Source organism: Vicugna pacos, chromosome 13, assembly GCF_048564905.1.
Source record: "Vicugna pacos chromosome 13, VicPac4, whole genome shotgun sequence".
Taxonomy (NCBI): Eukaryota; Metazoa; Chordata; class Mammalia; order Artiodactyla; family Camelidae; genus Vicugna; species Vicugna pacos.
Window position 1 is genome coordinate 34,574,502 of NC_132999.1, and position 26,411 is coordinate 34,600,912.

Here is a 26,411-nt window from a genome sequence, read left to right on the forward strand (position 1 = left end):
GTAGATTTATGCAGCTTATTTGTATTCCTTTAAAATAATTCAGTTTTAGGCTTTGGGACCCTCTGGTCATTCAGCCTGAAAAACAGACTTTAGTTATGTTATCTATTCAGTTTATACTATTCTTCATTTAGTTTTGAAGCCTGGCTTTAGGTAAGTAATGAAGACTGTTGGGCTGTATTTTATAAAGGGTGGAAAACCATGACTATCAAAATCCTCATGATAGTTATTGTACATTGTGTGGGTCAGTAGCCCCATGAATTATAATTAGAATAATTTGTTGTTTTCCTTACCAAAAATTATTTTTAAATAGTACCTCCCCTTAAGCAATCCTGTTTAGTTGTATAGCTGTAAAAAAAAAAAATCTTTTTCAACAGTTGGTTTGAGAGGAACTTGGGCTCCTTTAGATTGTGACTTTCAAAGGTACAGCACATTTCTTAAATTAACCAACCTGGTAATTTTATCGGTTAAACTTGGGCTGTCTTTATGGATTGTAAATCTCTTAGGACCTCAAAAAAGTTTGAACTGTTATTGGATAACGTGTATTTTAGGTTGCAATTAATTTATCAGTATTCTACAGCTTACCATCATAGAAAGTAGAAAATTTTAAAATAAATTTCCCTTTCAATACTTGTATGATTATTGATGATGAGGAGAGAAAAAGACAGAGAGGGACAGAGATAGAAAAACTGGTACTTTTGTGTTCTGGGAAAGGTATGTATAAAAAAAATCTGAAGTTATTAGTAGAGAAGTATAGTTCTTTGTTTTCCCTACTGTATGTTGGGAATATATATGAATACTTAAAAATATATTTAAAATATTGGTTTTATAATAATTCCAGAAATTGATTTATTAAAAACCACAAAACAAAGAAACCTCCTCTTTTGGATGTATTCAGCTACTGTATTTCACAAAAGCATATTTATTTGTTTTTAAGGTTAATGATGAGTTTAGCTAGTTTGCTCTGTTAGGATATAATTTGGACTGGTGGACTAGGGCAGTGGTCCTCAGCTGGGGTCATTTTTGCCCCAACTGAGGGATATTTAGCACTGTCTGAAGATGTTTTTGGTTGTCACAACTGTGTAGGGTGTGCTACTGGCATCTAGTGGGTAGAAGCCAGGAGTGTCACTGATACTCTACAGTGCACAGGACAGCGCTCCACAGCAAAGAGTTATCTGACCTTAAATGTTAATAGTATCGAAGTTATAAATCCCTGGCCTAAAAGCATTAGAAAAGAGAAAAGTATTTTATAACATCTGTTACTGAATTTAGGAAGAATATACTTTTAGAAACAAAATAGGTTGGATTTACATTTAAAACCATTTGTGAGCTTCAAATCATGTCCTTTGATTGTTAATCTTTACTTTTTCATATTTAAAAGAAACTATAAAACAGATTAGGGTAATTTCACTGTTCCTTGGAAAATGACTTGGAATATTTTGTATGTTAGTGAAATCTATTTAGAGAAGAACTGATGAATGTGTAAGTGGAGGTGACATACGTTTGTTTGTGTGTACATTTGTAAAGTAAGAGAAAAGAATGTAAAACCAAATGAGCCAGTGGCCCCCTGTCACCCTCTGACAAGTGGAAAAATCTATCCAGCCCCAGTGCAGTGGTGACTGACAACTTGTTCAGTGTTTCAAATTAAGAGTGCTCCTGCTGGGATACAGTAGAAGGATCTCAATTTCTTTTAATACTAGTCCTTGTTTTGTTTGGGAATATAATTGGAAGGAGGATTTCTAGGAAAATGATTGTTCCAGTCTCCTGAGATACCTGAAGTACCCATATCACCCCAGGAGATAACTCTGTATTTTAGTATGTATTGTGAAACCTGTAAAACCTGGAATCCCATTCTAGAAAAATTACCAATGCAATTTTTTTCTTTTTAATAAGAGCTTTACTGAGAAATAATTCACATATGATAAAATGCTCCTTTTTAAAATATACAATTCAAAGGCTCTTGGTATATTTACAAGTTACACATCCATCACTGCTGTCTAGTTTAAAAATATTTTTATCATCCTAAAAAGAAACCCTGTACTTATTAATAGTCACTTCCTATTCCTCCCTTTCCCTATCTCCAGGCAACCACTATTCTACTTGATGTCTCTTTGGTTTTTCCTATTCTGGACATTTCATATAAATGGAATCATCCAATATGTGATCTTTATGGCTGACTTCTTTTACTTAGCATAATTTTTTTAACATTGATCCATGTTATAACATGTATCAGTACTTCATTCCTTTTTATGGCCCAGTAATGTCCCAATGTATGGATATACCACATTTTGTTTATATATTCACTTGTTCATAGGCGTTTGTATTGTTTCCATCTTTTGGCTTTTGTGAATAGTGCAGCTGTGAACATTTGTGTACAACTATTTGTTTGAGAACCTGTTTTCAGTTCTTTTGAGTATATACCTAGAAGTGAAATTACTGGGTCATACAGTAATTCTGTTTTACTTTTTGAGGTACTACCAAATTGTTTTCCACAGTGGCTGCATCATTTTGCATTCCCACCAGCAACATATAAGGGTTCCAGTTTCCGTACAACCTCACGAACACTTGTTCTGTCTTTTGTTTTTAAATATTTTATTATTATAACTGCTCTAGTGGGTGTGAAGCAGTATCTCATTGTGTTTTCTTAAGTTGAGATAATAATTGATTTACAATATTATATTAATTTCATGTGTACGACGTAGTGATTCAAAGTTTTTATAGATTATACTCTACTTATACTTACAAAAATTGGCCATATTCTGTACTGTGCAAGATATCCTTGTAGCTTATTTATTTTATAAATAGTAGGTTGTACCTCTTAATTGCCTACCCCTGTATTGTGCTTCCCCCTTCCTTTTCCCCACTGATAACCACTAGTTTGTTCTCTATGCCCATGAGTCTGTTTCTTTTCTGTTATATTCACTAGGTGGTTTATTTTTTTTAGGTTCCACATATAAATAACATATAGTATTTGTCTTTGTCTGTCTGACTTATTTCACTAAGCATGATACCCTCCAGTTCCATCCATGTTGTTTCAGATGGCAAAAATTTCATTGTTTTTTTATGGCTGAATAGTAATCCATTGTGTGTGTTTGTGTGTGTGTGTATACATATTATATATATGTATAATATATAAAACACATCTTCTTTATTCATAGTCTGTTGATGGACACTTATGTTGCTGCCATATGTTGGGTATTGTAAACAAAGCTGCTGTGAACATTGGGCTGCATGTATTCATTTGAATTAGTGTTTTCATTTTCTTTGGATATATACCCAGGAGTGGAATTGCTTGATCACATGGTAGTTCTGCCCAACTTGTAGTGTTGGAAGGATCATATCAAATATACACATCATGTTGTACAATTCCTAGTCCATCAAGCAAATAGTATCTTTTAAATTTTTTGAATTTTTCTTAATTTCAGTTTTACACAACAGTTCAAATTTGATCTTAGGTCAGCTCACCATTTTTTAGATGTGACTTCATTTTTGAAGGTTGAAATCAGATGCCTTCTTTTCTTACCATTATTGTATTTTTCATAGCGTGATTGAATGTTCCTTCTTTGTGCCTCCTATATACAGTGTACAGACTTTATCAGAGCAATGATATATTTTTGTTTATGTGTTTGCCTTTCTCTGTTAGATCAAAACTCCCTGTGTTTCTCATCTTTGTATCTTTAGTACCTAGTGCACTGCCACATAGAGGGCACTCACTAAATATTTGTTGCATGAAGGAAAAAAAAACCCATATATACATTATAAAAATACATTGAAAGGCAACATAGCAGAGAGACTGAATCTAGGCTGCCTTGGTTTGAACCACTTATTAACTTTCTGATCTTGGGCAAGTTACTTGACTTTTTGTGTCTTTGTTTCCTCATCTGCAAAATGGAGATAATAATAATATCTACTTTATGGAGCTGTTGAGAAGATATAATGAGCTAGTCTATATAAATTACTTAGAATAATACCTAGCACATAATACATCCTATGTAAAGGCTAGTTATTATTTCTTTTATATATTCAGTTAAGATCTATTGAGTTCTTTGTGATAAGCACTGCATTAAGAACTCATATACATTATCTTTTAAAATTACTACCACAATCCTATAAATAGTTACACTTTCACTGTGTAAATGAGGAGACTGGGACTAAAAATGTTTAATATCTTGCCAAATATATCATAACAAGTAAATGATACAGCTAGGATTTGAATTCTTATCTTTCTAATTGATCAATGAAATACTATATCTAATCTTGATTTGGTATATAAGAAATAGATTCATTTATTGATTGATTTTTATCTATTTATGCTACATTTCTGAAATATGACTATATTTATACACAGATATCTTAAAGAGTTAAGTTTGTTTGGCAATTATGTAATGAGTTATATAAGATAAGACAGAGGCTTAAGTTCCTACTTTCTCCCCCTGGTATATTCTCCTAAATTGACAGCACTATATCTGGAAATTCTAAGCTATAAGAAACAATAAACTTATAAATGAAAAGAACCAGATACCTGCCATCTGCTTGGTACTGAAAAATTGATTTATTCACATTCATAGTTATACATTTATTATTTAGTGCACATGGAGTTTGTCATGCAAACTTTAAAGTAAAGGGAATGGTTTAGTATGTGAGTGTTATTTTGTTCTGGGATGTTTTATCTTTGTGCTTGGGGAAGTCAAGGCTTTGTGGTCTCTGGTAGCTTTGTCTGCTAAGTAAGCTCAGCACTAAGCGACATCAAAGGATTTCAGTGTTGTTAGTGTTGCTGCAGTGGTCTCAGTCCCCAACTGACTGTAACTTTTTAGTTTCTCAAACTATAACTTGTGAAATTTACTCGAGAGTGTATCTTTTCTTTTTTAAATGTGATCATTGTTGCAGCCTTAATCTACAAGTACTCAAGGGTTTTTCTCAAATTGTCTGTATTTTATTTCATGGTTGTATTTGTTCTTCTCTATATGCCTTTCTGAGACCTCACTATAAAGCTGTTTTCATCAATACTGCATGTGATTCTGTCCTAACAAGATATAATGCCTGCATGTTTTAATAATCACGGTGTCAGAAAAGAGTTAAGCTTTATAGTCTTGGAGGATTATAAGGCAGCTTTTATAAGATGACTAAGAATTGGACAGTGAGGATGTTGTGAGGTGGTACATGTTCTACCTAGGGAGGGGGGAAGGTTAGGAGAAAGTCTATTAGGTATTTCTCATATTACCAGTTTTGAGGGTTTTTGCTCTGACTGAGATGCCAGTTTGTAGCAAAGCCGTTTAGGGAACAAAGAAGCTAGTTCTGGGAGTGATCTGAACCACCCTCACCTCCAAAACATCCATGATCAAGATTTGTGTGGAATGTTTATGTGTGTGTATGCTTGTCTGTCTCATATCAAACCAGCCGTTTCAGAATTAAACTGTCCCATGTATTTAGAGAATTAAGATAACCTTCAGTATCAAGAATGGAATTAAGGGAAAATGAATGTAGAGAAAATCCTTAATTATACAATATTACTCTGGCATGAAAGCAGTGTTAAATAGGAATTGAGCACATTTTTAACTATTAGAGAATGTTTTCAATGTCAGAAACAGTCAACGAAAAGAGTATGGACAGAGAAGACTAGAGCATCAAGGATCAAACTTTCAGAAGTACCTTTACTTGGGGAGGATGTGGAGAAAAAAGTGAGATAAGCAGCAGTTAGAGACAGGTTCCTAAAGATCAGGGAAGCTGCCAAATCTACCAAATATAAATTCCAAGGGGCTGACACTGTATTACAGAGATTTACAAAAGAGAGAATAAAGAGGAAAAAACTTCCTTTCCCATCTCCCACCACCCTTTTTAAAGGTGTTTAGCATCAAAAAGCCCGGGAGAAAGAGGATGATAGCAGCCCAGTGCTTCTTAGGGCTCTGCACCTTGGAAATGGTTTTTGTTGCATATCCTTATTATCTGTCAAAACTGCCTGTTGCTAAATTTCCTTTTGTTTTCCTTGTTGCATTTATCTGGTTTTGCAAACTCTTTGAGGTACAGGGGGTTACAGGGAGGGGGCTCTCATGGAGAGAGCCAGTGTTTTCAGGTGCATGAAGTGATGTGTTTCAAAGGAGACTTTCTATTTGTATCACATGTATAATTAAGGATCATACACAATAGTGTATGATTGTAGCCATATTCAGTACATTTAATATTTCCTGCAGAGCTGATATGGAAAGTTGGGCTGTTAATTAGTAAAGGATTTTGTGGATTTCTCTGTGGGCTAAGCTCAGCAGCAGGTGACATCAAGGGATAATATATCAGGTAGAGAAAATTTTACTGTATGCACGTTGCTATGCAGAAGTAGCTCCCAAGATCCTTCACCTTAATTGATTATCCAGCTGGAAAAATAAAAACTGGAAGCATACAAGTTGTACGTACAAATTGGATCACTCAGTACGTAGAAGTGTTTCTGTAAATGATGTATGTGAAGACATGTGAAAGATATTATAAAAAGCTGATTCTAGAGTGTATTATTTTTGCAGTGAGGAAAGCAAGAGTGTTGGTTGCTTCCCCTTTGTAGTCTCAGAGCACTCTATTGATACTTCTGTTCTAGCATGTAATAAACATTGCAATTATTTGCAATCTTATTCATTTATTTACTCAGCAGATATTTAGTTAACATCCATTAGGTGTAGGACATTGAGTAGGTGGTAGGAATAGAGAGACAAATAAAATTCCACCCTAAAAGGTTTCTTTGCTTAAGGTAGAAAAGAGGAAGTGCATTTAAAATACAATATTTGTTAAAATAGAGCCTTTAGCAAAAGCCTGAAGTTGCTCAACATATAGTTTCTAAGTGTGTCAACCTAAGCTTAGGGTGCTAAGGAATATAATATAGGGCAACAGTATAAACCTTGTTTGAAGGGGTCAGAGAAGGCTTCCCAGAGGAGATCACCCTTGAGTTTTCTTGGAGGAGAAGAACGAGCTTGTTGGATGGACACGCAGGGAAAGGGCATTTCAAGCAGGAGGTAAAGCATGTGTGGAGGCACAGAGGAATATTCTAGGAATGTTGAGAAATTGGGTTTGGTTCAAGTCTGCTTAGGTGCATGGAAAGAAATGGCAAGCCTGTGATGGATCTAGAAAGGTAGGCAGGGACCAGAAAGTGAAAGATACAGAGATATGTTTCTTTATTTTATTAGTTTTTTCTCTGCCCCAAATCAGCTTTTTGTTTGTTATACCTTTTTATTGTTTCTTCATTTTCTATTTCATAATTTTTGCTTTTATATTTATTATTATACTTTCTTTTTCCCCTAGTATCTTTAGTTGAACTCTAAATCATTTATTTTTAATCTTTAGCAAATTTGTTAGCATTGTCTTTGGCAGGATGTTACAGAAACCTGAACCCGGTGGCTTATTCAAATAAGAGTTTAATTTTTTTCAGGAAATCTTGAGAAATTCCTATGCTGTACAACTGTTTGAGGTCATCAACAGTCCAGGTTTCCTCTGTCTTTTTCTCTTTAGTGTGTGGCTTTTGTAGTTTTGGCTACAGGATAGCTATTCTTGATACAAGCACCACATCTTTGCTTCAGGTTATAAAAAAGACAATTTTATTGGGAAAATGTCAGCATTTCCAAAATTCCCCACCAAGTAATCCCCACGTACATCTCCTTACTAGGACTGTGTCATCTGGCCACCCCAGCTGCAAGAAAGTTAGCCAGATTGAATGCTTTTATTAAGCACGATGCCTCCTAATGAAGGTTCTGTCAGTCAAGAAAAGGGGAAAAATAGATGTCGGGTAAACAATTAGGATTGTCCACTATGCTTATTTTTAATTATCTCTTTATTGTTGATTTTTAATTTTATTACATAGTGGTCTGAGAGTGTGATTCAACCACATTGATTCTTTGAATTTTTTTTGAGAATTCCTTTATGATGTAGTACCTATGCATTTTGGTAAATTTTTTATGTATACTTAAAAAAATTAAAATGAACAAAACCAATCTTTGTTGGGACAAAATTAAATCAAGTATCTCAGTTTTGTTATTAAAATGTTCCATATCCGTACTCATTTCTTATCTGCTTGAGCTTTTAGTTTCTGAGAGGTATGTTAAAATATCCTATGAAGTTTCTGGATTGGTTAAATTTGCCCTGTATTTTGTAAGTTTTTATTTGACATATTATAAGGCCATGTTTTTAGATACATACCAGATCATTATTATTTCTTGACAGAATCATTATTATATAGTGTGCATGCAATGCTCTTTTCTTTAGACTAGTTGTTTTCAACCCTATCAGGCCCAATGTTCTTTGTATTATCTGGGTTCAAATACTGGCTCTGCTATTTATTAGATGTATGGTCTTGGAAAAGTCATTTAATCTCTCCTTGCCTCAGTTTCCATAGCTATAAAATGAGGGATATTGATAATACTTGCCTTATAGAATTATTTCTAGGATTAACTGAGTTAATATATATAAAGCAGTTATCCAGCAGAACCTAGTATAATAGCAAGTGGTATAAACTTAGCTACTATAACATTTTTTTCAATTTTCTTTTTTTATTATTATTTTTTGAGGTATAGTCAGTTTACAGTGTTGTGTCGATTTCTGGTGTACAGCACAATGCTTCAGTCATACATGAATATACATATATTCATTGTGTTTGGATTCATATCGCAGGAGCAGCACTGCCATTGGTGGTCTGATTTTCTGAACTGTTGACCAGTTCTTAAAGATGTTCTCAACAAAACAATTTTTCCTCAATTTACAGGTAGTTGCATTCCTAGTAAATTCAGTGTATATTAAAACCATGCAGTATGACTCTGTTTTTATATAAAATGGAGGTAGAATCCAAGCTTAGGTAATAATAAATAGGTTGTTTGTTTACATGAATGTCTGGCAAGAAATCCCCTGGATGAGTAAATGATTCACTGGCCTTTAGAAATTGTGTTAGAAGTATCATTTAGCTAACTGTTATTGCCATTGTTTTCTGATAGGGCTTCTACGCACTGCAAGACAAAGATTAATACAATATAGATTCTGGCCTTAAGATGCTTTATAGCCTAGTAAGGAGATATTTATGTACAGAAATCTGTGATGAGTGGTATACTGGTGTTCTGAAAGTTGTTCTGAGGCAGTACAAAGAAGGAAACCAAAAATAGAGAGAGTTAAGGAAGGCTTCAGAGAGGAAGGGGATATTTGAGTGTGCCCTTAAAAGATAAGTAGAACTTGAGGGGCTAGAAGAAAGAAGAAAAATATTTTATGCAGATGAAAGACAAAATACAATGTTATGAACATGTTCATCTTCTTGTCCACTTGTTTAATGAAGTATGAGGTTTTTTATGATTAGTTTGAAACAGATTTTTAATCCCTAAATTTCACACATTGTTTTCCTATCAAATTTTCTTAAGTAGTTGCCAGGTGGTTATTGAAGAGCCAAAAGAAAGATAGGTATTCCAAGTGACCAAACTGGGATTAAACAAACTTTCTTAAAAGCAAGCATTTTTTTAGAAAATTAAGAGTGATAGCTTTCAGATGATGGAAAAAAAAAAAAAAGGAAGAATGACTTTCAGAATGGGGAGCCCTTATTAAAACACAGATATCTTCTGTAAATAGAGTTGGAAAAATACTGTCAGTGTGTTCTTTGTATATAAATGTCTCTTTTAACTTATCCATGCAGGATCTGAAAAGGAAAGCCACTTCTCTTTCATCAATCACGAGGTGCATGACAACAGAATCATTGATGCACTAGTAAGAGAGTTGGGTTCCAAATCTCACTAAGTGATCTAGAAGAGGGAGAGACAGCCAGTGTCCTGCCTCAGTTCTTCTGATCAGGGTTCCTGTGGCTCTAAGTGTTTTGCTTCTTCCTTCCCCTTCTTCTGTCTGGCCACTCTGAAACATTGTTTCTTTGAATTTTAAGATAAGCTGTGATGTCTGCCCTATGTTAATAGATATGCTAAACTTCTGGAGATATTGTCTTTTCAAAGAATTCCTAAAGATTGAAGAATTAAGTAGATTGTCATATTTTCTTTTGGGATTTTCACTTGGTCAAGCATTTATAACATACTGAAATAATACTCTGAAAATCCATAGAATGATGACATTTTTGCATAGCAAGTCCCTGTTGTGCAAAAATGAAAAATTTTTAACAAGAAAGTTGTAAGGTTCTTATTATTTCAAAATTTTTCTACTGCCTCAATCATAATTTCTAAGTAGGAAATATATATCTCAGTAAATAATTGAGCTTCTTTTGGGTAAGACAAAATATTTTCTGATAGTCTCATTTTGTTACTACTAAGACCACATTTAGAGGCTGAAAACATAGTTAATTTTCTTGCAAGTATTGTTTTTTTGAAACCTGTGGAGTGTGCACTGAAATTATAAAATAATATTTTTACATGTAAAATAGGTTGAATTCTACAGTGGATGAATGTTTTAAAAGTAGACTTGTCCATATGGGTAAGAGTGTGAGTGGTGTGACTCATGTTTTTTTCTGTATCTAACTTGAGTGTGGTAATTGATTATAAGGTACTTTGGGTTGGGTTACTACAATATTAGCTCCAAAAGATTCACTGCCTTCTTTCTATATTTAACATGCAATACTTTTTTTCTTATAGATATATAATTTATGGTGCTTGGGGGATATTTTGAGGATGCGGGTTTAGTGTTCTATAAAGACAGTTTTATAGTTCATTAAGTGTTGTGTAGGTATATGCATGTATCTTTTCTGTGCACAATTAAAATTCCACAAAAGAGACCTTTTCCTGTTAGTGTCCTAAGACTCAGCAAAGTTGGCCATAAGAAACCAGCCTAATAAATTTCCCCCATTTTTCCTGAGGTATTAAAAAAAGGACATGATTTCTTGAGATATTATTAACAATGTGTTACCAGCCAGATGTGAAATTACCAGCTATAATGTGAAACAACAAACAACTTTGGTCTTTGATGGTATTCCAAATCTGTCTTTGTGAACGGAAGTAAGACACTAATGTAATCAGAGTCTATACAAAAGCATCCCCTACCATATCTATTTTATCTAAATTGGCACTAAAACATCTTGGCATGTACTACATGTGGAGACTTTGACCTCATATATAGCTGTTGCCCTTCAGCCTCTTTTCTTGCTCCATTTTATTTTCTAGGTGCGCCATCGAGCTTCTGGCCAGGTGATGGCTCTTAAGATGAATACGTTGAGCAGTAACCGGGCAAACATGCTGAAAGAAGTGCAGCTCATGAATAGACTCTCCCACCCCAACATCCTTAGGTAATGGTTTTTCTTTCCTTCTGGGGATCAGTGAGAAAGCTGAAACATTATTGGAGACTTGTTAGAATAGTATTAACAGCTGAAAAGATGGGTTCAAGATTTCATGCTGAATCTGTCTTGCTGAGATTTAGCTGTGCTATAGATTTTTTTCTGCCCATTGAGACTTAATTTTCTGGTAATTTACTGCATTTAATAAAGCAGCTTCCTTCTGTCTCTCAAATTGCTTTACTCTTAGTAGCTGCTCTTAAGGACCATTTTTTTTCCTGTTGCTGAATTAGTAATTTATCCAGAAGAAAAGATTTTAGTGGTTATTTAATTTTCTTAAACTGCTTTAGGAGGAATCATAATTAAATCAGTGAAAATAAAGGTAAAATTATGCCCCCAAGCTATCTACCATTAACTTTTAGCACCCACTTGAGGGCACATAGTACACCTTTTTAAAGGAGAATTATCTGTGTGTATAATAAGGTTATATAATCATTACTTTCTAGTAATCAGTACAGTCAGCCCTTTTTGTTGGCAGATTCTGATGCGTCTATTCAGCCAACCACAGGTTGAAAATATTTGGGAAAAATATTCCAGAAAGTTCCAAAAAGCAATACTTGAACTTGTTGTGCCCAGCAACTATTTACAGAGCATTTAAATTGTATTTATAACATTTACATGGTATTTACACTGTATTAGGTATTACGAGTAATCTAGAGATGATTTAAAGTATATGGGAGCATGTGCATCTGTGTAGGTTATATGCAAATACTATGCCAGTTTATGTAAGGGACTTGAGCATCCATGTATTTTTGTATCTTCACAGTGATAGGGGGTGGGGGTGGCCTAGAACCAATCCCCTGTGGATACCAAGGGGTGTCTGTATCTGAATCTTTCTTGCTCTAATTATCTTGACTTTTTAGTGAGGTGAGTACATTTCTATATGAAACCAAAAAAGAAAATTTAAGTCAGTGTATATTTAAGTAGGGCATATGTGTAAGACAGTTTGAGAAGTTAAAAGTGCTTATTTACTTAGGATTGTTTATTGCTAATATTTGTATTACACTAAAGAGAAGTCATATAGCTTAATTGTGACTTACATGTGTGATGAGTGGTAGAAGATTATGGAATTAGATTATACTGCTTACTTGGCTTCCTAGTCCACTACAAAAATGTTCAGCAAGTTATTATGATGACTTTTTTCCCTACCCACAAATCAGATTAACATATTTTTTGAGCATCTATTATATGCCTAGTGATGTGTCAGACATCCAAAAAGGTATATGTGAAATGGAATGTCTGCTAGCAAGGAATTTACACTCTAACTGGAGAGCTAGGATTTAACATACTTGAAAAGAGAATTAATAAAACCAGCTAGAACACCACCACTCGGATAGAGTAAACTCAAGTGATATAGAAGTTCAGAGGACTGAGAGGTCATATTATCTTGGTGGAGTCGGTGAAGTTTTCTTGGAGGAGGGTGCCTCAAACTGGAACCTAAATTTTAGTAGGATTTTAGAAAATAGGGAAGGAGCTCAGAAGGGAGCAAAATAGTAATAAACAAAGCACAGAAGTAAAAATGAAAAGCTTTTTGAGGAGTCAGTGAATAAAAACCCATTTGGCTATGGAGAGTGCAGAAGAGAAGAATAACATTCCTTTTGTGCCAGAAACCCTTAAGAAAAGGCAAAGGAATTTTGCAGAGCTGAAGATCAACTGCCTAGGAAAGAAGATTGCCCAAAATATGCTTCTAAAGTTAAGGATGGAGCTTATCTATGAAGAAGCTAAACACTGTCACAAAGAATATAGGCAGATGTACAGAACTGAGATTCGAATGGCTAGGATTCCTGGCAAGAAAAGCTAGCAAATTCTATGTTGCCATGTGGGTACCTGTGGAACCCAAATTGGCGTTTGTCATCAGGATCAGAGGTCAGTGGTGTGAGCCCAAAGATCTGAAAGATGTTACAGCTTCTTTGCCTTTGCCAGGTTTTCAGTGGCATCTTTGTTAAGATCAGCAAGGCTCCAGTTAACATGCTAAGGATTGTGGAACCATATATTGCATGGGAGTAACTGAACCTGAAGTCAGTAAATGAATTGATCTACAGGTGTGGTTATGGCAAAATCAACCAGAAGCAAATTGCCCTGACAGGTAACACATTGCCTGATCTCTTGGTAAATATGGCATTATCTACATGGAAGATCTGATTTATGAGATCTGCACTGTTGGAAAATGCTTCGAAGAAGCAAACAACTTCCTGTGGCCCTTCAGATTATCTTCTTCATGAGGTGGAATGAAGAAAAAGACCACCCATTTTGTGGAAGGTGGAGATGCTGGCAATAGGGAAGACCAGATCAATAGGCTTGTTAGAAGGATGAACTAAATATCTACTATGACTATTTTTGTAATCTGGTCAGTTAATAAACAGTGACTGCTTTCAGATTGAAAAAGTTTTTTTGACTAATAATAATGAGAAAACCACACTATTTATTGAAGGCTTAATTGTATTCTGGATGTTTTATCTGTTTAAAGATTTAATCTTTACAACTATTCTCCATAGAAGGAACTGAGGCCAAGAGATTATGTGTTGGCCAAGGTCTGTGATTGAGGTCTAGACTCCCTCCACCATGCTTCTCCTAGAAGAACTGAGGATTTGATAGGATAGTATTGGTAGATAAAGGTGGAAAGGTAAAATTGGGCCAGATTATTCAGAAATGCTTTGCATAAAGCCAAGAAGATTATATATTATGCTCTGTGGATTGGCTTCTGAGCAGGGACTAGATGACAGAGGGTAACTGATGGCAAATGCAGAATGGTTTAGTGTTGGGGAGACTGGTGGCCAAGAGATCAGTTAGGGGACATCTACAATGTTTGAGAGTGAGATAAAGTAGTCTTTTTTTTTCTTTAATTGAAGTATGGTTGATTTACAACATTGTGAGATGGATGAGTCTTGATTTGATGTTCTGCTTAGGGATTTTTAGGCTGGTTATATTTTCATCTTGTTTAAAAAATAGTGTGTTTATTGTTTTTATTATTATTGCAGATGTGATACATCATCACATAGATGATGTTATGGGACACTTAGAAAATAGAATTAGCAAAAATAGGAAATTAAAAGTTGCCCTTAATTTCAGCACCTAAGGATCAAACTAGTATTAACATTTGGTGTATTTCCTGCCAGTCTTTCTTATTTCACCACTTATTTTCTTATTCTCTTCATTACTAACTTGACTGGTAAGTGCATGGGAAGATTGACTTTAAATAAATTTTATTCCTTCATAGCAAAATTTAAAAATAAAGTTGTTATATAAGAAGTGGAATAGTGTAGTATAATGATTAAAAATGAAGGCTTTAGATTCTAGGTCAAGTTGCCTGGATTCATATCCCGGATCTTGGGAAAGTTTCTTAACTTCTGAGATCCTTAGTTTTCCCTTCTATGAAATGAGGGTAATGACAGTAAATCCCTCATAGAGTTGTTATTGAGGATTTTTTAAAATTGAAGTATAGTCAGTTACAATGTGTCAATTTCTGGTGTACAGCATAATGTCCCAGTCATGCATATGTATACATATATTCATTTTCATTAAAGTTTATTACAAGATATTGAATATAGTTCCCTATGCTAAACAGAAGAAATTTGTTTTTTATCTATTTTTATATATAGTGGTTAACATTTGCAAAGTTATTGAGAATTGATCAAGTTAGTACATATAAAGCACCTGGAACAGTACTTGGCTTGTGTTAAGTGCCCAGTAAATATTAGCTATTATTAGTTTCTTTTCCTTTGGGTAGTTCTTTAAATGGCTCATTGCAGCCTGTCTTTTATCATTCATTTACTCACCCATCAAACATTTGTTGAGTGTCTACTGCTGAATTAATACATTCGGTGGTTTTCTGCTAGAGTAATGCTATTGAATAGAAATTTCTGTAATAATGGAAGTGTCCTTTATCTATGTTGTCCAATAGCCACATGTGACTAATGAGCATTGAAATGTGGCTAGTGCAAACAAAGAACTAAATTTTTTATTTGATTTGATTTAAATTGCCACATGAAGATTAGTGGCTCCTATATTGGACAGTCGTGGGCTAGAGCCATGTACATCTTTGCTCTTGTTTCACTAAATACATTTGTGTTCCAGCCTAGAATTGTAGTGGTGTGATGTCTCCTTCATCTACTTTATTAGCTTATCTCTTTTTGGTCCCATTGCTCAGGAATGACACACTCCTCCCTTTTAACTTACAATAAGTAATATTCTTTGTTTTCAGATAAGTTTTCCAATATATAAAGGATAGTGTCAATTCTATCTTGATCTTCACTGTAAGCCAAAAAATGAGATAATGTATTTAAAATGAATGGAGCTGTTATAATCCACAGTAAGCATATAATACATGAAAATTATTATAATTATTGTTAGCCATGGTGGGTTTGTACTCTTTTTGGTGATTCTTTTTGTTCTGCATAAGTCATCTGTCTCAAATATACTGCATTTAAAAGCCTGAAAGTGGATTACTTTTTTAAAAGAAGCTTCTAATTGTTTTTATCTTTCATGTTTTCATGTCTTTACTTTCATTATGTATTTTGAACACAACAAAAGGAAATTATCCTGCCAGTTGCCTAGAGCAAGCAGAGTCCTATTGGCTTTTGTTACCCAGAGGAGTGCTATAGAAGTAGAAGCATTTATTGTACTTCCCTAGGCTGCTTTTAATATCAAACTAAGCATAACTTTGTTCCATTCTCAAAACTCTAAGAATTTTTATTTCCTAAGTGCTTTTCTACTTGTCTTACAAATTTACTGTTAATACTTTTTTTTTTTTGTAATTCATTTTTTTGGGTTACTATTTGTTGGTATGGCTCTTAGTCTGTTTTTAAGCTGTTAATACTATAAGTTTTCTTTTATAGGTGCAGGAGCTGAAGGAGAAATATGAACCAAAATTTTCCCTCAGACTGACACTATGAGATTTAATTTGCAAAGAATCCATCTCTTGGAACCCTAGGATTTTCCCAGACATGCCTCCTCGGGGGCTGACCCCAGGAGGGAGGTTGCTGAGTAGTGAGGCTTTTGGTTTTGATCTCTGCTTCATCCAGCCAGAGCAGCTCCACTTTTTATCTGTTTTACATTGAATTTCTGTATAAGAGTTTTGAAGAAAGGATCTCTTACTTAAAAACAAAGAAAAAGTTGAAAATCATTGCTTTAGTGATTTGGAAGGTCTACTTGGGAAAGAACGCTATCCGCATGACCTGCCAGATGGTAGGCATCTAATCCTTTGGGCATGGCTTGGTCCTCTGCTGGCACAGCTATTCTGTGCCCAGCAGGAGTGAGTGAGCTAAACTTTTGCAGTTTTATTTCTCTCTTTTTCTTGACCCCCAACTTCCGTACTTCCTCTTTTCCTTTTATCTTTCTCCCTCCTAAGATTTCTAGTTGGATGGAAGAGTGAACCTTGTGAGTCATAGAGGCAGTAGGTGTGCATATTTTGTTTGTGTGTATCTATTTTTTAAAAATACATGGATACAGTTAAGATTGGTTATTTTATCATCAGTTGCTCTAACTTATCAGTTAAAAAAAATAAAGAACAATAAAGTGCTTTGTCGAGTGCAGGGACTGATTGTTTGGGCCTCTTGTGAATAAGGTTGTTTATGCCAGGAAGTCTTATGCTCAAGATCCGTAACCCAATTCCATGCCCTGCTCACTTCCACTCCCAAATGGCGTTTTTGAGGACCTGTACCAAGATTTGTTCTCATACCTCTTTGTTATTCTTCACGCCATGAGAAATTTAATATTTCTTTTCTACTCCTTGTTCACATTCTCATGTTTGCTTTTATTTAGGCCACATTCTGAATTTATTTTCCTATCTACCAGTTTTTGTTCAGAATTGTTTTAGCTCCCTTTCAAAATCCATTTGCAACCATATGACTGCCATTTTGTTAAAATGAAGACTATGCTTTCAAATCACCAAATATTTGCCCAGCCCTGTGCTAGGTAATATCATGGTGATTACAGAAGTAGAGGGCTGTTGTCTCCCAGATAATCTCCTTCGGAAGCAAACTGTACACCTAGGAAACAGACTAATATCAGCTAATACTATGAGGAGATGGCAAGATGTTTTTCCTAATCTCAGTTATTAAGATAGCAGTCTTTCCAGTTACCCATTTTGAAAATCCCAAAGTCATCTTTAGTTATTCCTTTTATTCTTTGCTTCTAATCAGAAGCTAAGGTCTTCATTCTAAATCTTCAGAGACTTCCCTTATGCATCTGTCAGTTCAGTCCTCCTTCACTTTTGCCTGGAGTGAATTATTTTCCCTGTCTTTTTCCCTCACCCTACTCCATCACCACCCCTGCCTTTCACTTTTCCTTATACATAGCTCTAATTGTATAGCTTCTTTCTTTTTCTTTCCTTTCCTTTTCTTTTTTCTTTTCTTTGCTTTTCTTTTCCTTTCTTTTCTTTCTTTCTCTCTTTCTCTTTCTCTCTTTCTTTTCTTTCTTTCCCTTTCTCTCTTTCTTTCTTTCTTTCTTTCTTTCTTTCTTTCTTTCTTTCTTTCTTTCTTTCTTTCTTTCTTTTCTTCCTTCCTTCCTTCCTTCCTTCCTTCCTTCCTTTCTTCCTTTCTTTCCTTTCTTTCCTTTCTTTCCTTTCTTTCTTTCTTGCCTTTTTAAAAAAATTGAAGTATAGTCGATTACAATGCATAAATTTCTGGTATACAGCACAATGTCCCAGTCTTGCATATACATACATATTTTCATTTTCATACTTTTTTCCATTAAAGGTTATTACAAGATATTGAGCATAGTTCCCTGTGCTGTACAAAAGAAACTTTTTAAAATCTATTTTTATATATAGTGGCTAACATTTGTAAATACTAAACTCCCAAATTTATCTCCTCCCACCCCCTTTCCCTGGTAACCATAAGATTGTTTACTATGTCTGAGAGTCTGTCTCTGTTTTGTAGGTGAGTTTGTAGTGCCCTTTTTTTTTTTTTAAGATTTCACATGTGAGTGATATCATATGGTATTTTTCTTTCTCTTTCTGGCTTACTTCACTTAGAATGATGATCTCTAGGTCCATCCATGTTGCTGCAGATGGCATTATTTTATTCTTTCTTATGGCAGTATTCCATTGTGTAAATATACCACAACTTCTTTCTTTATCCAGTCATCTGTCAATGGACATTTAGGTTGCTTCCATGTCTTGGCTATTGTATATAGTCCTGCTATGAACATTGAGGTACATGTATCTTTTCTCATTAGAGGTCTCTTTGGATATATATGCAGAAGTGGGATTGCTGGATCATATGGCAAGTCTATTTTTAGTTTTTTGAGGAATCTCCATACTGTTTTCCATAATGATTGCACCAAACTACATTCCCACCAGCAGTGTAGGAGGGTTCCCTTTTCTCCACACTCTCTCCAGCGTTTATCGTTTGGACTTTTGAGTGATGGCCATTCTGACTGGTGTGAGGTGATACCTCATTATAGTTTTGGTTTGCATTTCTCTGATAATTAGTGATATTGAGCATTTTTTCATTGTTCAGTGGTCTCTTGGCCATTCATATGTCTTTACTGGTGTATAGCTTATTTGGTAAAAACCTTTTGTGGCTCTCATTGATTTCACAGTTGAGTCAAAAATTCTTTAGACTGACAGTTAATGTCTGATCTGTTTTCCAGCTTTATCTTTGACTATTCCTCTTATGCACTTAACACAACTTCATGATTTCCTAATTGTGTTCTCTTGGACAAGTTATGTGATGTCTGGGCTTTGGTTTCTCCTTTTGTTAAAAGAGGGAAATGGACCAGATCAGTGGTTAGAAATCACATTGAATTGATGCTGAATAATTTTTAAATGGTCAAGTTTAGAAAATATATTATCTCAGGATGTGTGTGTTGCCCAGAATAAATGAGAAGTGTTTAAAGTGCATCTTTCTGATTTTATTATTGTAATCCTAGTGAGTAACTAGGTCAAAAAGTATCAATATAACTCTCAAAGCAGATTTTATAATACTAGCATATTGGTAAGGGGGTCTTAATATTTTTTTCTCTTCTCTGAACTGAGATAGAGTGATTCAGTAATTGAGTTTAAGTTCTAATTTCATATAACCAGAAAAAATTTATAAAATAAAATATGGTATAAGCTTTGGTACTATTTATGTCATTGTCTGTGGATAGTGAAAGAAGATGATTTAAAAAAAATTTATTGAGATGTAACTGACATATGCTAGAAGATGATTTTTAATATAAACAATGAGTGCCATTTACTGAGTGCCTATTACGGACCACTGCTGATCATTTTCCTGCCCCACCCTCATTTTTCCTTTCTAGACCTCTCAGCAGATGGAATTGCTATTCATCTGTTACTTAGGCCAAAGTAACAAAAATGCTTAGGAGTCAATATCTCAATATCTTTCCTTCACACCTTACTTCAAGCCATCAGGTGGTTCAGCATTATTTTTTAAGTATGTCCTTGCTACATCCACAGCCACCATCCTAGTTCAGCCCTCCTAATTGATCTCCCAGATTCCCCTCTTGCCCCACAATAGCCAGACTGAACTTTAAAAAGGTAAATCAGATCATACCATCCCCTCCTGCTGTGTTTGCTTCTATGACTTTCTGTCACCCTTCAAATGAAATCCAAACTCTGGGTTTTGATGCACAAGGCCTTAAATGATTTGACCTGCCTGAGTCTCTGACCTTATTTTGATCACTTCTTTTAGCTTACACCATCCTGACCACCCATAATTACTGGCCTTTTTATTTCTTAAATACACCAACCTCTTTCCCACTTAAAAGCTTTTGTACTTATTTTTCCTTTTTCTTATAATGTCTTTATCCCAGAATCATATGGTATGCTGCTTCTAAGATATCTCCTCCCTCAAACAGACCTTGTTGACTGATCCAGTATCACTATCCCCTCATTCTGCTTTGTCTTCATAGCTCTAATCATCTCCAAAAATATCTTGTTCATTTATTTGTTTGCTTATTATTTGTAGTCTTCAGTATAGGGTGAGCTCCCTGAGGGTAGGACTTTATCTTGTTCACCATTATATTTACAGTACCTGTAAAATGGGTGTCTATAGAAGCAGATACCAGATAGAAGCAAGCCAGTTTGTGTCACAGAAACCTACAAAACCAACAGTTCAGCTCTGGAACTAAAGGTGGATGTTAGGCTAGGGCTGAAAAGTTGAAAATCTTTTCAGGGGTTAACTGGGCCTAAAAGTCACCATCCCCTTTCATTGCAACTAATCAATTAAATCTCACCCACCTAAGAGATGAGTTTTTATTTTTGGAAAAAAAATTGAACCAGAAATGCTTCATACTAGGTAAGCATCTAACATGACAGAAGATAGGGAAGGAATGCCATGCTGAGAAGAGGGAAGTGGAGGGATAGTCTGCATGCTGAATATTGAGGTTCTTGAGACTTCTAGTCCTCTTCTATTACTTGGCTCTAAGCAGGTAAGAATCATCCCATCCCACTCATACCCCCACTATCTGCCAGGAAATTGGTGGATTTGGAGAAATTGAATAGCCCCAAGTGAAAGAAGAAAAAATAAAAATGTAACCACCAAAGTACCTTAGAATTATTATCTTCTAAACATATGTATGTATATATCCTTCTAGGAGGTTAAAGATACTGCATCAATGAAAGAATAGTATACTGTAAAATTGGAATAGAGAACCACAAAGATTCTCAAAGATTCTTGGAAATTAAAAAAATATGATAAATAAAACCATTTGACTAGAAGGTCAAGGAGGTAAAGCTGAGGAAATCATCCACTAATAGGGAAAAATCAAAGATGGAAAATACGAGAGAAAAGATAAAAAAATTAAAGGATCAATGCAGGAAGTCTCTTTTTGACTAATACAAGAACATTTTCTGCAATGGAAGGGTATGAACTGCAAACTGAAAGGGCCTACTAAATGCCCAGCACAATGAATGAGAAAAGACCCACCCTAGAGTGTATATGGGTAATAAAAATAAGATTCTGAGCACTTCCACAGAGGGGAAACAAAACATAACAAAGCAGATGCCATACAAAGGATTGAAAGTTATAATGGTATCAGACTTCTCAACACCAGCTCTGGAAGCTATACTAGTGGAACAGTGCTTTCTGAAAGGAAATGATTTCCTACTTAGAATTCTATATCCAACCAAACTACAAGTCAGGCATGAGAGTAAAGACATTTTCAGACATACAAGATTTTGAAAACTTCGCCTCTCATGTGTCCTTTCTTATGCAGCTACTAGAGGATGTGTCCCATCAAAACAATGGAATAAACAAAACAACAAAGTAAACATAAAAAGGAAGGCATAAGATCTAGGAAGAAGGGTGATAGCAAGTTCCAGGGTGCCTCCTGGACAACAGTCTAGAGAATAAGTAGTCCAAATTGGAGTAGAAGGATCAAGAACTCCAAGAGAGAGATTGGGGAGTAGGATTTGAGGGAAGAGTTCATAGATTTCCAGATGTGTTTGACAGGGTGGAAATTCATATCTAAAAGAATTCTCTTGGAGGCTTTGGGAGGAATTAGTGGTAGGTGTATAATAACTAAGCAAATGAAAAATTGGGCAAAACATTTAAAAACTGTGCAAGAAATAAAATGTAATCATAATGCACTACTTGGCCTAGTAGTGACTATAATCAGTCATAATAATGTAAATGCTGAGTTTTGATTTGTTTCTCCTGAATATTGATTTTACCCCAAATTGTCTAATAGCAATATTGGAAAAGAGATAATTTAAGAGGGCAGAACCCTCAGCTTCCATACAGGAAAACCTGTAGAAGGTCAGAAATAGCAGAAGTATGTTAGTTAGCTAGAGCTATGTTGGTAAATAGAAGAAGCAACTAAAACAGTTGAAAGTGATTCCCTCAGGGGAGTAAGATTCAGTAGTGATATGGGCAGGCCAGGGTACTATTAATTTTCTTTATATACCTATTTGAAGCTATGTAAGTTATAACCTAGGAAAATTAAGTTAGGAGGCAATTGCAGTAATCTAGAGAGAGCTTGGACTATGAGTAGCAGTGAAGGTGGAGAGAAGTAGTTGGGTTTTGGTTGTGTTTGAAAGTAGAGACAATAGAATTACCTAATGGTTTAGGTGTGGAATATTAGCATAAGAAAGGAGGAGTCAAGGTTGACTCCTGTTTAGGTTTTAGACTTGAAGGACAGGCAGAATTGAATTGCCAGTAACTACCCTAGGGAAGACTGCATAGGGGACAGGTTTGGGGATAGGAGATCAGAAGATATCAAGTTGATATTTGGGTAAACAAGTTTGGAATTCAGAGGAGAGGTTCAGGATGGTTGTGTCTCTTAGTAGTTAGGGGACCTTAGACAAGTTATGTAACCTCTGTCATCTCAGTTTTCTCATCTGTAAAGTAGAGAATAATAATAGTACTATTGTATCATGTTGATGAGAGGGTTAAATGAAATAATGTCCACAGAGAGCTTATCACAATGCAAGGCACTAAATCTTAACTATTATTTTTAGTATTGTTGTTGCTATTATGATCATCTGAAGCATCATATATTAAGGCTGTATAGCATAAAGCATCCTAAGAGTTAAGGATCCAGTTTTGACTGCCATTTGCTAGTTGTGTGACCTGGGGGAAGCCACTTAATCTCAGTTCAGTTTTCTTATCTGTTAAATGGAGATAATAATTGTACCTATTACATGATGTCTTCATAAGGGTTAAATGAGGTAATCCCTATAAGGTATTTAGAACAGTGTCTGATGCATTGTAAGTGCTCAGTAAATGTTGTCTACTATTATTATTATTTGTCTGTAAACTCCTTAAAGAAGGGACCATCATGTTTATGTCTATGGCCCCCAATTAATCCTCATTGCCTGGCACTGTGCTTAGTATATATGGGACAGGCAGTGAAAAAAAGAAGTGTTCTGTTTATCTATGGAGAGTACAAATCTTGCACATAGTAATTTCTTGATATGTACTTATTAGATTGAATTATTCTCTTTTTTCCACTTTGGGAGTTGGGGAAGAAATAATTGTGAGAGTGTTGTTTCAGAAGTATGCTCACTTAAATTGGATTATTTTTGTATTTTGCTATTTTGGTGTGAGTTTATGAGTAATCTTAGAATAAAGGATAAATTTGGGAAGGAAGAAGAAACTTTTTCAGTGCTTGGGGAGACAATCTAGATACTTGGGTTTGTGGATGTTAGTTCTCTTCTAAACTTCCTGAATTTAGAAAAAAAGCATTTTGGGAACATTTAAAGTCACTGCATATGTGTATATTAATAGTTCTGCCTTTGTCAGGAGACTTGGTATATTGCTGCTTGCATGGCAGTTTTGAGCAATGTGGTTTAAAATTTTCTATGAAATAAAGAAAATACAGAGTGGATTCATTCTTGGTCTCATTTTACTTTCAGTTGTTATTCAAGATAGAGGATATTTGTCTTTCTCTCAGAAATCTAGAATGTTTTTGTATTTATTAAACTGGCTTAGTATTTATAAGCAAGCAGATCTAATTTTAAACTTTTAGAGATTTGTATTGTTTCTTAAAGAAAATATAAAATTTGGCCATGAACTTGATTTGTCCTCTTGTTACTATATGTAGTAATATTGACATGATCTAGTGATTGCTGAGGAATGTTTGTTCTGCCTTTAGTGATCTTAAAATTGGACTATAAAAACCATGGACAGAAGAGAGAAAGCCAGAATGAACCAGCTCTGTTTAGTGTCACCTGATGTGAGGCTCTGGTGGTTAATGTCTGCTCAGCTCAGTTTTCCTTGTGAGCTCTCATATCTAAGACCTAGCACAACCAGTTTTCCATGATGTAATACCTCTAAAACACGTTTGAACTGCAGCAAGCCTTACCCAAGGATATTACTGCTTTTTTTTATGGATCTAGATTCATAGCTCTCTTGAGATCTGAGCCATTGCCCTCTCTTCTCCTTTTTGGTTATTGCTAATTTTTTCTAGTCCAAGAGAGTGTTGGTATCTTTGCTTTATTTGGGAGTAAAATGCAAAGCAATTCATTTTCGTGTCACATGTTAGAGTATGTTGCAGGGCCTTGCCTTCCAGAATTATAGGAGGAAATCAGTTAAAAATATATTAAAACTTCTGGAAAAACTTTTTTAAAGAAAAGTAAATGGATCTAAGTAGGTTTCAGATGTAGGCCTTTTAGAAAGTGTCTTAATATTAAAAAACATGCCCACATTTTAATATTCTATTATAGATTCATTTCAGGCCTCTTAATTGTCTTTACTAAACTTTGGAGTCAGATGTTTTTCTGGAAAGACCAGTACGAGTCAGAAGAACTTCTACAATGTGGATGCTGCTTTTATTGCTCAAAGTTGGCAGTAGAAAGGCTTGTAAAACAAATCAGTAAGATTTTTATTGGTTTTCAAATAGACATTTCTTTTTTATGAATCAAAAATGAAGTTATTATTGAACCTCTGGTCTTTTTCTTCCATACCCATTGTCTCAGAACAAAACAAGCTTTGGAGCCAAATGGATCCAGATTCCACTACCTTCCCCAATCTTTGTCAAGTCGCCTAAATACTCTGAACTTCATTTTCTTGGTAATAAGATGGGGTTAATTTCATCTCAGGTAATACATGTAAAACACATAGCACAGTTTCCAGGTATATTATAGATGAACAGTGAGTAGTAATTTTCTTGACAGCTTTGATGCGGTGGCCTCAGAACTCTTACTAGGTCCTGTTATGCAGTATTGAGGAGGTCCAAGTCTAATAGTAGTGTCAGTGGTTGTTTGTGGGGTTTGTTTTTGTTTTTGTTTTTCAGAATGAGGACAGATAGATGTGTTTTAGACTGCTGTCACACCTCACCCTCACCCTTCTGTTTAGGTAATAAATTTTTGAGGAGGGATAACATTTAAACTTTAATGTTAACTCTGAGCTTTATACATAGTTGTGTGAGTTCAATAAATATTTGACTGATTGGATGTAAATGCCACCAAGGAACATAATAATGTTATTTCCCTTATGCTTGTTTAGAAAGAGTCAGAGCCCAAAGTCTATACTAGATCTGTGAGCAATATGACATAGGATAGTGACCCATACAATTTTTTGGTTATGTATCTATTATTAGTTTTCTATGGCTGCTGTAGCAAATTACCACAAATTTAATGACTTAAAACAACATAAATTTATTACCTTACAGTTCTATAGGTCAGAAGTCTGATGGGTCTTACTGGGCTAAATTCAAGGAGGGCTGTGTTCTTTTCTGGAGGCTCTAGGGGGAGAATCTATTTTCTTACTTTTTCAGCCTCTAGCGGCTATTTTGCCTTACTTGGCTTGTTGTGCCCTTCCATCATTAAAAACAGCAATGACTTGTTGAGTCTTTTCCACATTGTGTCGCTCTGATACTGACTCCTCTGCCTCTCTCTCCCACCTTTGAAGACCCTTGTGATTACATCATACTCACCTTTTACTAATCCAGAATAATCTTCCTAATTTCAAGTCAGCTGATTAGCAGTCTTAATTCCACCTGCAGTTTAATTTATTCCACTTGCTATCTAACATAATGTTCACAGGTTCTGGGGACTGGGACATGGACATCTTTGGACATCTTTGGTCTACCATAGTGTCTCATTAGGAAAACATTCTCGAGCACATCCCCAGGTGCTAGTGTCAATCCATATTAAATATGAGTAAAGCTCAACTTTTTTTATATTTTAAAAAAAGTGAAAAATTCAATTTTCTTCCCACACTTCAGTGGATAATCTTGGTCATTCCCCAATTTTGAAGATGGCTGGCTAACAGTAGGGCCTAGAAAGTTCCTGCCTTTGAATAAGAATTTTAACTTTTAATTGAATTCAGTAAATATTTACTGAGCACTGACTACGAACAAGGCAGTGTTTTAAGCATATATAGAGACACAAAACTGCATGGTGTATTTAGTCCAGATGGGCTAACTACTGTCATAGACAATTTGAAATCTTACTGGCTTAAAAGCTTATTTCTTACTCATGTCCCAGTCCAACTCATGTTGAGTGGAGGTTGAAGGGGAGCTCTTTTTAACATAGCACAGGGCCTCCGATGTTTCCATTGGATCTTCTGCATCTGCTGGCAAGTAAAGGAAGAAAATATAGAGGCTAGGGTGAGATTTTTAATGGGACAGACCTGGAAATGATATAATCACTCCTGCCCCTATATCACTGGCCAGAACTCAGTGTTATGGTCTTAACCAACTGTTATAGACACTGGGAAATGTAGTCTACTTCGAAAGGAAAAGAGATGTGAACAAG

The 26,411-nt window shown here is 35.1% G+C and overlaps 1 protein-coding gene and 1 pseudogene across 3 annotated transcripts in view; both read left to right on the plus strand.

Moving 5' to 3' along the window:
- Positions 1–26,411, plus strand: part of TESK2 (testis associated actin remodelling kinase 2) — a 105,396-nt gene that overhangs the window by 31,997 nt on the left and 46,988 nt on the right. For all 3 annotated transcript variants that reach the window (XM_072974541.1, XM_006200414.3, XM_031684189.2), the window contains one exon: positions 11,100–11,221. In XM_072974541.1, the coding sequence (XP_072830642.1) occupies positions 11,100–11,221 (122 nt within the window). The remainder of the gene's footprint in view (positions 1–11,099; positions 11,222–26,411) is intronic.
- On the plus strand, positions 12,831–13,584 carry LOC116283077 (large ribosomal subunit protein uL30-like; annotated as a pseudogene).